At 41.8% G+C, this 11,215-nt stretch overlaps 1 protein-coding gene across 4 annotated transcripts in view; it reads right to left on the reverse strand.

Annotated features, from left to right (window-relative positions):
• The window catches only part of pdlim5a (PDZ and LIM domain 5a), an 82,947-nt gene that overhangs the window by 19,711 nt on the left and 52,021 nt on the right, over positions 1-11,215 (reverse strand). The window contains exons 6-11 of one of the 4 annotated variants that reach the window (XM_050050560.1): positions 7,455-7,475; positions 6,709-6,881; positions 6,441-6,477; positions 1,354-1,416; positions 353-1,030; positions 106-252 (exon numbers count right to left, since the gene is read on the reverse strand). In XM_050050560.1, the coding sequence (XP_049906517.1) occupies positions 106-252; positions 353-1,030; positions 1,354-1,416; positions 6,441-6,477; positions 6,709-6,881; positions 7,455-7,475 (1,119 nt within the window). Of the gene's footprint in view, positions 1-105; positions 253-352; positions 1,031-1,353; positions 1,417-6,440; positions 6,478-6,708; positions 6,882-7,454; positions 7,476-8,671; positions 8,698-11,215 lie in introns of all 4 variants that reach the window. The other 3 variants (XM_050050564.1, XM_050050561.1, XM_050050562.1) reach the window with 3 other exon arrangements.

Raw genomic sequence — 11,215 nt, forward strand, 5'->3', positions numbered from 1 at the left:
GAGGGGACAGACATAACAGATTGGACAGATAGTAGAAGCAATTTAATGACCTGTCACTGAAAAGTTTCTTTGATGTGCATCAAGTTTAGAATTGTTGTGCAGCACCTGTGTTGAGGAGAAAGGTCAGATGGAGTTTGTGCGGTAGCTTGTCTATACAATCTGTGGTCATCCTCATCATCATCAGTCAAACGCCTGCTGGACTCCAACTTTTCTGGGCCTTTGCTGCCCTCTAGTGGTGCCACAGGGAAACTGCTAGGCCAAGGTACCAGAAGTAAAGGAGAAGATTATAGTTTTGGACTTGTTATGCATTTTATCCTGTGAGCTTTTATAAAACATCCAAAGCTAAATGTACCTCTCAGCTGTGGGCAGTTGAAAGCTCGCCGGCTCTGTAGCTGTACTATCTGCAGCAGCTGGGACAGGATCAGACAAAGCCTCCGGTGCTTGGTTTTGGACTAATGAGAGGTCGCCACCATGTGACAAGTATAACCCTTGAGCAGGTAATATACTAGAAACAGATAAACAAGATGCTGGAGTTTGGGTATAAACAGGATTCGATCCAAGAAACTGTGGGATGTTGGCTGGCATAAACACTGCATCAAGGGAAGTGTCATCTGGCCTCTGGGCATGAGATGATGGGATCTGGCTTGGGACTGAACTTGTGTATGTTAATGGCACCAGCACTGGAGCTAATGGATAGTTCATGTTAGACAAATGGGTCGGGTGTATTTGACAAAACATGTCGACAGAACTCGAATACATCATTGGGACGGCAACCAAGTGAAGGGGTGCTGCAGATGACGTATTGTTCTCTTCATGCTGAGGTTCAAAGAGGCTGCCAGGTTTGGGAATGAGGACATAGTCGGGGACTGTAGCGCCCTCTTCTGGCCATTTATGATTAGCTGATGAGCCTGATGCTTGTGGCCTTGGTTGGTCAATGTGATCAGATGTGGCTCCTGCATCATTCAGTCTACTGAAGGCTGAGAGTGAAGCCAATACTTGGTCAGAGGATTGATGCGTTGCAGATCTGTCACTGGCAGATAACAGATAGCAGTCAATGCATTTCAAATATATAATTTGGGCTGATGATGAAGTTTGTTATAGTGGAGATGTGGAAAAGATCAGGAAATGTGCTTGTGTGTGAAATCAGTGTTGTAGCTTGCAAAATCCCAGTGCATTATTAACGTTTGTTGTGTCACACATCAAATTATTAAACACTTGTACACTACAGACTGGATGTGGTTAGTTAGTCCCTGTGAGCTTTTATTCGACTGCCATTTTATACATAGTGACTACTGTGTTGCGGGACAATTTAACGTGACAGGTGAAGAGGATACATGACGGCTGAATAAATACCTGACCTTCCCACTGAGTGTCTCAGATTTAGTGAGACAACTAGAAGAGCAAAAAGTGGAGGAACTAAGGAAGAAGGGGAGATAGGAAAGAAGGAAAGGGACACCAGAGACAGAGAAAAAAGGAAACAAGAAAAAAACGTAATCACTTTATTAGCTACAATATAGAATGATATTTTTTTTTCCAAACGCAAAACACACAAAATAAATTTCAGCCACTGTTTTCAAACTGCAACACCATTACGATCTACAGAGAACAAACTCTTATTAAAGTGAGAACAATCAGCAGTAAGTAAACATTAGGGATGAAATAAATGTAAAGGCACTGGAGAATTATTTTACATAGCAAGGCCCTCGAAATAATACCTTCGCATTACAAGCCATTATAGCATTTATACAGTCACTTTGCACACCATCAAAGCTGAACCACCTCCTCACTGACAGGAGCCTTCCTGTACTTGCATATACCTTTTACCTAGGGCTGTACCGAATGCTATTTGTTTTCCATTTAAAGCTTTTAGTGAGGTTTTCAAATGAAGCTGCACATGTCTGTCATCATTTTCAAATTAAATGAATTAGTCTTTTTTTTAAAATCAACTTTCTTTATGAATATAAGTCATCGGTTATGTCAGTATAAATACATGTAGGCAGTGGGCTAATCCAATAAGGGCAAAAAATTATGATGAAATAATAAAAGCACAGGCGGCACGGTGCTGCAGTGGTTAGCATTGTTGCCTCACAGCAAGAGGGTTCCTGGTGCAAATCCGGGGCTGGGGGGCTCAAACCCCACGATGTGGGAGCCCTTCTGTGTGGAGTTTGCATGTTCTCCCTGTGTCAGCGTGGGTATTCTCCAGGTACTCCAGCTTCCTCCCACAGTCCAAAGACATGCAGGTTAATTGGTGACTCTAAATTGTCTGTAGGTGTGAATGTGAGTGTGAATGGTTGTCTGTCTCTATGTGTCAGCCCTGTGATAGTCTGGTGACCTGTCCAGGATGTACCCTGCCTCTTGCCCAATGTCAGCTGGGATAGGCTCCCGCCCCCCATGACCTCTAACATGATAGGCGGTTACCGAAATGCATTTAAATTAAAGTGTTTGCATTTTTTTCTGCTCATTTGAACAGCTCGGTGCAGAAATACAGTGTGACTAGCAGTCACTCATTGTGCCAAAGATGGGGCCTGTAACCACAATAACAATGTCACAAAGGAGCCTACTGTAGAATGAAGAGAAATATTTCATTAGATACAAATATGTTGTGAATTTTGGATATGATTACATCTATCTATTTTCAATACATTTGGACTTCTGGACTTCACAACACTCACACGAGTTGGAAACAATCCTACGCAGCCACCACTGGAATCTAATTCTACAAATACAATAATACTACTAATATTAGTGAAGCTAATCTTTATCTGTAATTGTGCAGAAATACCTGGGTTTAAAGAGAAAAACTGTGCAGCACATTCAAACGTTAATTCAGAATTTGAGGCCTCAAAGCTTTGAAATATTCGGTACAGCCCTACTTTTACCATTCAAATGTCTTCCAGCATCGATCTACACAGTCTGGTATCATCCAAGCAGCAGAGCATATAAGCTATTGGTTTATATATACTGTACATACACACACGACAAGTTGAAATCTATTCCCACTTTTCAGATGCCACCATATTTCAAGACAGTTTCTATAAAAGAGTTCCAATGCTAGCGGATACAACAGATGTAAACAAGCCATTAAAGCCTTTAAATAGGTTTGAAGTGTCTTCCGTAACATTTAGTTACACAACAGTCCAAGTAACAGGAAGGAACATACATAGCTGTCTAAGGCACTGGGTGCACTCTCATGCAGATTAAGCCCAAATTTGCTATTTTCAGTGATCTCAGAAAAAGACTCCCTCCTCCAAACCAAACACTTTCCCCTTTGGCCACATCACAGAAGACAATGAGACAACAACGGTGTAGTAATGACGTGTTTTTCTGAGGAGTGGGACAGTTTTGTCAGTCATGTCTTTCTCATTAGCTGTATGCAGACTTACAGAACAGGCTCTCGGGTTCGTCTGGTTATACATTTGAATTCCTGTGATTTCCGAGTGTCATCATGTTGTTCTATGTTTAAGAATGAACACAGAATGAATGATTCATAAAATGTTGTCGGTACAACTCTCAGCAGGCCACCTGAGCTGCTCGCCTTTTCTCATTACCGTAGGAACTGGTCCTGTGTGCTGTCTCTATCACTGCCAGCACATACAATATGCAGTATGTAAAGTCAGTATCTGTACTGTGTGTGCTGTCGTGAAGACTATATGTAGTGTAGTGAAGTCTGAGATAGGCAGAGATACAGACTGACAGCTGCATGTTTTCATTTGTTAGGACTATTTGATGCAAGCCTTAGTACTCAATTTGGATTTAATACTCAGATCAGACTTTAGTGAGCTGGTCACGGTTCTGGACTGACCGGCTTGCGCAAAAGAACAATTATAAAGACGTTACACACAACATGCTAGAAGTAAACATGGAGGCCACTAAAGTCAGTGTTTAGGGTGAGTAAATGTGCAGCGTGAGCCAGCCTAAGCAGATGATAACAAGGACAAGGATGAGGAGAAAGAGAGCTAAGTATTTAATTATGGCTTTCTGAGGAGCAATGGCTGCCACTTCTGAACGGAGATGTGTGTGGATGTGGAGTCGGAGGTAGGAGTGGAGAAATCATGACGTGAATGGCTTCACTGAAACAGCTTTCATCCAGAATTTCAGGATGTCTAATGCTGATAATGTGTTTGTATTTACCAAGTGACTCCTGCTAGCACAGAATTGTGACGAACGCCGATCTAGTGTAGCATAAAAGTCCCATTACTAACAATATGACTGTTCAGACTCAGAGGTCGCATTGCAGAAAGAAAATCAGACCTGTATCTGACTTAGGGACACATGAAAAAGGAGCATCCAAATGCTTTAACCAAACCCAAAGTCATGAGGTATCATGAGGCGAACGCAATAATAAAAGTGAGTATTTACACATCAGCAATATACTTTTAGGGTTGGAGAGCCCAGTCTCACTCCTAAGTCGTTGAAATTTGGCGCTTGGGCAGTGACTTGTGGCGTCAGAAACCAACAAAAAGAAGGTGTCTTTTAACACATGATACGCGGCCAGTTGCAGCGTCAGGGGTAAACGCGGCAGAACAAGGATGAAAGTTAAGGTGGCAAAAGTCCGACTGGGGCTGGTAATGGGTCCAAAAAACACTGACTTTCACCCGAGAGAGCGGTGTTTGCCTCCCATAAGATTCTAAAGCCAAACCCTGTTAATTTTTCCTAAACCTAACCACGTATTTTTGCTGTTGAAGGAAAAAAAAACCGACATTGTGCTTTTATTTTGAAAGAGACTGTATGTAAACGGTAAATTTCCTGTGAAAACAGAAGTATATTTTGAAAGAAGGCAATACATGTAACAGGCAGAACTTGACACAGTGTCCCAGAACGTCAACAACGTACCTAGGATACCTTTCTGGACGTGGGAAGTCCATGACCAAACGCTTATGTGTGACGAGGTCGAAGTGAGAATGTGTTGGGTTGGAGTCAGTGGAGTCGCGGAGCATGTAAGCAACACTTAGTTAAAGGTCTGAATGAGGCCAGCGTAGCGTAGCCACATAAAGTAACAGTGAAGGACAAGCCCACACACACACGCACACGCACACACACACACACACACACACACACACACACACACACACACACACACACACACACACAGAAACTCCGACAGTTCCTTTGAAAGCTTTCACTCCAGTTTTCTTTGCTTTATTTCCACCAGTCCACAACCTTTTATTCCAGTTCCACCTACAGACGTCAAACACATTGTGCACACACACACACACACACACACACACACACACACACACACACACACACAGGTAGACAATCACACCCACAGACACCAACAGACACACTCACACATAGACACACACACACAGTCTACTGGACATTGAGGGTGCGAGCAGACACTCCATGGTGCCAGTCTCTCAGCTCGTGGTACTTAGGACCAATCACCATCCGAGTGGTGGTCTTGTTCGTTCTGCCATCACAGGAAGAGAAAAACACCACACAAGAGGAAAAAGAAGAATTTAGGAAAAACATAGTAGTCGCCCTGCAATATGCAATGAGATACACTGTCAGCCATGCCACAAGAAAAGCCTGATGATACGGTAAGAGCTGTTGCAGCAAACACAAAGCTGATGATACACACAGAACGATTGATGGAGTGGAGACGTGCAGTTTCGCTGTCATCATCAGAATAGGAAATGACAGAGATCAATACAGACATCCGGAGAACAGTGAACTCCTGTGTCAGGAGGTCAAAATGCAGCCCATGAGTCGCGGCCGGTATGGACTGCAATGATGAATTATTTCAACCATGAAGCCACACACCAACACCCACAGACAGTGGGAGTGTACACATGTTAACACAGGTGATCACAGACACATGGTGATCACATGTTTTGCCACAAACCAACCGAGAGCAATGGACAGCCGATGGATCACACCACACTGAGAACAACACCAGCGGTCTAGCCATGACTTGTCAATGACACAACAGGTTATAACAGCATGCAGCACTGCAAGGCTGTCACACTCACAACCAAACGCACAAACCATAACACAGGTGAGAACACTTCCAGCTACCAACATGACAGCGTTTAAAATCAACTTCCAGCAATCTCAGAGGGGAATTTAATCAAAAGTGCTTTCTGAACTTTTGGAGTGACTAAAAATATGGACACTGCACAGCGCACAGAGGTCTGGCTTTTGATTTAATGGCTCAAATGTGATCCTTTCTCTGCCGTCTAGACAGGAAGAACACAGCATCAGTACAATTGCCAGAACTGTGCCACAGTGATCTGCAGTCAGATTTACTGCTGCTCCATTTACTGGTGCTCTTCCTTTACATGTTAGAGTTACCTGACTGTGTTGGTTCAATCATATAACAGCATGAAATGTATTGTTACTCCACACAATGCACTTATACAAACAGCAACAAACAAAGCCGATGATAGGGAGCCTGGCACTGTTAAAACCACAGTCAGCAGTTTCGGAGCACTTACTTTGACTTCTTGGCTGCGTCAGCTTCCTCATCTTGAGCTGCAAGCGAAAGAACAGAAAGCCCATTACATAACAATACAATAAAAGTAATGTGGTCTTTAGCTTTTATTTATAATTAATCTGAAAGCGCTTTATTGATCTTTTGATTCAGAAATAAATGTTACAGTGGTTTCGCAATGTTTGTTTGCTCTATGGAGCCCTGTGCTCAGATGTGTTCAGGTGCACGACTGTGATGACTTTGCAAAGATCATTACTGTGTCAGTAACGTACCACGCTCGGTACCGGTGATCTGAGCCAGAATCCTGAAAGATCTGGACTGGGTGGTGCCGGTGCGAGGGCGCCAGTCCTCTGTATCCTCCATTATGCGCTTCCTGCTGGCATCAGCATGAGTGGGCACATGGTAAAAATGGATGTCTGTGTCCACAACGTGCTTCCTGGGAACTCTGGAAGGACGGGGTAGAAGAGGATGGATGACATCAGCAAATATACTTTGAAAGTAATAAAGATGGAGACTGATGTAATTTCCTTAGAGGTTATTAAAGTGAAATGTAAAACTTTTAATGTTGCGGGATCCAATGAAACATTTTATACTCGACTACTGTAAGTAAGCTCTGTCCGTCAGAGTGGGCTGTGAGACAAAGCCGTTTAGTCATTTTAGGATCATTTTAAGGATTTAAACTGATGTACATGTATTCACATTATTTACCACACAATAAAGCAGTTAGAGGAATGGCATTATCAATATTTTTAGACTGCAGGTTACATGAGGTGGAAATGTGGCACACTGCTGAAAAAAATCACCTACGATGTTTATTAGATTTATTAGATGAAAAATGGGGGAAATCCCACGGCACTTTGTTAAAGATCTGAACCAATCTGATACCTTGGTGGCTGAGGTTTTCTTGAAAACCAATGACAGAAAAAGCAAGACAGAGGAAAAAGGAAACAGACTGAATAAAGGCAGAGGAAAGTAGAACAACAACATTCATAACAGACATAAAGAGACAAAGACTTACTTCAGAATACTGTGAGGTCCACTAAAAGGGGAGTAAAGTAGAGGAAGAGATACAAGTTTGAAGAATTAATGAAATTCTTGTTTAAAGGTAGTAGAATATAGATGGAAAACCATATGCCACAACACCCAAGCATGCAAAACATGGAGCCAAAATATCCATGGAGACAAGTCAGTTCTGTTTTCAGCCACACGGTGGGGCTGCTGGACTGTCTGCGTTTCTATAAAGGTAAAGCCATGGACAATTTGGAGTTTGGAAAGAAAAAAAAACAGAGGGAGAATTTTATAAATGGTAAAGGAAAATTTGATTGCAGCATGATTATAATTTAACACTGTGGTGTGTGTTTTTGTGAGTGCATGAACAGTAAATATGTGCGAATCCACAGCGTGCCTTGGCAACAGAGTGCTGACAGGTTCGTTACTAATTGGCTGTCACTAAATCAACTCTCAGGGCAAACACACTCACATACACACAGAGGGGCATTGAAGACCGTTCAGTCTCCGCTGTCAATAAATCACCTATAAATACACACACACACACACACACACACACACCCACACACACACCAACACACTCACCTAGCACATTGAATAGACTGATTTATGAGTGTCTCTCAACACGTTCTTGTCACAGCAGCAGCTATGTGGGAGTGGGAGTGTTGACGGCTCTATGTGAGAACACACTTACAGTTATACTGGAAGTGTCCGATAATGTTTGCATGTTTGAGTGTGTGTGCATGTTCTCCCCGTGTCAGCGTGGGTGTTCTCCGGGTACTCCAGCTTCCTCCCACAGTCCGAAGACATGCAGGTTAATTGGTGACTCTAAATTGTCTGTAGGTGTGAATGTGAGTGTGAATGGTTGTCTGTCTCTATGTGTCAGCCTTGTGATAGTCTGGCGACCTGTCCAGGGTGTACCCTGCCTCTCACCCAATGTCAGCTGGGACAGGCTCCAGCCTCAGCGCATTGTGTCTCACAAAAATCTTTCCATTTTAATTAGTTGAATGCATGTGTGCAGCAGTTCTCGCATAATTCAAACATGACAAATAAGCTAACTAAACATAAAACATAACCACCATGAATCATGCTCTGCAGTAAAATCATAAGCATATGCATGCAGCTGCCATGAAAAAGTAGACACACAGGTACAGACAGAGGTGAATGAGTAAAAAACAGAAGGCAGGCAGTCAAACACTCATAACCTGACATGCTTCAGAGACTAACTTTGTGACTTGAGGAGGTGCTCCAGTCTGCAAAGCAGAAGAACAAGGGTTGAAAGGAAGAGAGAAAGACAGAGAACACTGACATGTCCAAATTCTGGTAAAACCATTGAAAGCCGTCATTCAAAAATCCCCTCTGAAACGAAGCACACATTTACAGCATGCAAAACAGGCAAGCACAATGCAAGGACAAACATGCATGCTGTCTCACTTTGTCCCTTCAGCAAGAAATAAAAAATGAATTAACAGATACCAGAAGAAACTAACTGTATGAACCTGAACCTGTATGTTAACCTCTATTGTGGATGACCCTTTTCCAGACTCATACTTCCAGACTTCTTGGTGGATTTTCCAGACCATATGTGTCATCTAAGTACAAATAGCTAGTAGTTTAAATTGTATTATTTATATAATTTTTTGGCATTGTCAAGCCAGCTGTCAGAAAACAGCATTTATTCACTGTAGCTGTTCAGTCCATACTCCTACACAGGAAGTTGGACGATGTTTCACTGTCAAACATCTCTGCACAAAGAGCAAGGAAATGAACCACTGCTACATATGCTCTCTTTCCCCCCCTCAACATATTGAATTAATAACACTATATCATTGTTGCCCCCACATATTTTAGTCTCTTTTACAGTATAAATAAGAACCGAAAGTGAGTTGAAAAAACGTTAAATGGGGCACCCAGTAGCTCAGTGGGTAAGAGAAGGCATCCTGTGGCAAAGGCAATGTCCTTGCTGCAGCAGTTGCAGGTTTGATTCCAACCTGCAGCCCTCTGCTGCATGTCATCTCTTTTCCCAACTAATCTGTCCTTTCAAATAAAGGCAAAAAGCCAAAAAAATAATCTTAAAAAGTTAAACAGTTTAGGTTTCACTTATCTGTGTAGCCCTGTTTATTCACTGTGTCCATGAAAATGACGATGAACGCAGCCATAAAGGTTTACTTACGCAGAAAAGATAATGTGTTTACTTGTGCTGGCTGCCTTTATAATTCAAATAAAAATGAGAATATGGGCAATAGCCTGGAAACACAAACATTTTTACATACTCTTTCTGTTTTCCTTACTTATCCAGTCTTGGAAATTAGTCAAATCGAATTCCATACTTTTCAATACCGAACCCTGTTTGTAGTTTCAGAACAGTTCATCACTGGAAATAAAAGCAAATAGGATTCAAAAAGGTGAAAAGAACATTGAGACAGAAAAGTTCATGTGAAGAAAGCAAGTCAAAGCCCTAAACTACTAAAGGCAGATCCAGATCTTGCTTTATTAAAGTATCCCATGATATTAAATGACATATGAGATACTTGGGGAAGGCTATGTACCCAACTGAAAGGCAGCTTGTGTGTCTGTGCGTGGCTGTAAGATTATATTGTGCAGATCGCTGGTGTCTGCTGAGTGTCACTGAGAGAGAAACCACGTATCCTTTAGTCAGAGTTTTGCCCACAGAAAAGAGCACACAGAGAGTGTAAACATGAAATGTAGAAATTATGAGTCAGAAAAAGAGAATATTCAGTCCAGTTGGTGTCTTGAGGTCATTAAATCAAAAACATCCACCCTCTTGTTTTGTTTTGAGATGGATCACTAAGAGAATAAATGAAGGAATGAATGAAAAATGTGGCATGACGAAGGTGTGTTAGTCTGTGAAGAGACACAGCGCATGTGTAAATCTACATGGATTCAAGACTGAAACCTTCATTGACTGACTGATTTGCTACAAGAGAATGCCACACCGATCCGGTTACCGATGCAGGCTATATATACACAGCTTAGTCATAGCATCACAGCATAGTTATACTCACTATGCCTTTGGAGAGAGGAGAGACGGGGATGGGGACAGAAACAGACGGGGGGAAAAGATGATGGTGGGAGTTATGTAAAGAGAGCCGCTGAGTGAGCACTAAGTAGTTATTATTATCTTAAAGTGCTAGGAACCGCTAATATGTTTTAGATGCTGCGCTGCCTTCAAACACCTGACCTCGATACAAAATACAGCAGGAGGGGTGTAAGCAAAGACGTGTTTTAATAGAATATCATGAATGATTCATGAAAACTGGAAACAGAAAACAACAAAAATGCACTCACAAAGAGTAGGAGAGTGAGAACTGCTTGATTTATCTCATGGCAGTAAGTTGATATGTGTTAATATCAGTGAAAAGCCATCATGCTAGGGATGTTTTACTTTGTCCATACACATTTGTAATTATTTTATGTCTAATCTTTTACAAAATTTAATGTAAATTTCATGTTAAAAAAGCCGAACTTCCAGCCTTTCAAAAGCTTATGACATAGGAACAGATTAAGAGTAGAAGGACATTCCCATTCAAATCAGTGTAGCAGCATGGTCAGAGCAGTGGCCATTACTATGGGTAGCTTTGCCAACCAGTGTAGCAAGCTAATGTCAGTGTAAACTTCCGTATAAATTCTTGAATTCACTGAGATGAGATTTTGCCCTAATGACCAAATGAGCAGTGGAGTAGATTTCAAATAAGCAATCTGTCAGATTCAGATGTAGGCCTATTCTTTAATGTTTTCTACAGAGGAAAT

This window comes from Epinephelus moara, chromosome 8 (assembly GCF_006386435.1).
Source record: "Epinephelus moara isolate mb chromosome 8, YSFRI_EMoa_1.0, whole genome shotgun sequence".
Classification (NCBI taxonomy): Eukaryota; Metazoa; Chordata; class Actinopteri; order Perciformes; family Serranidae; genus Epinephelus; species Epinephelus moara.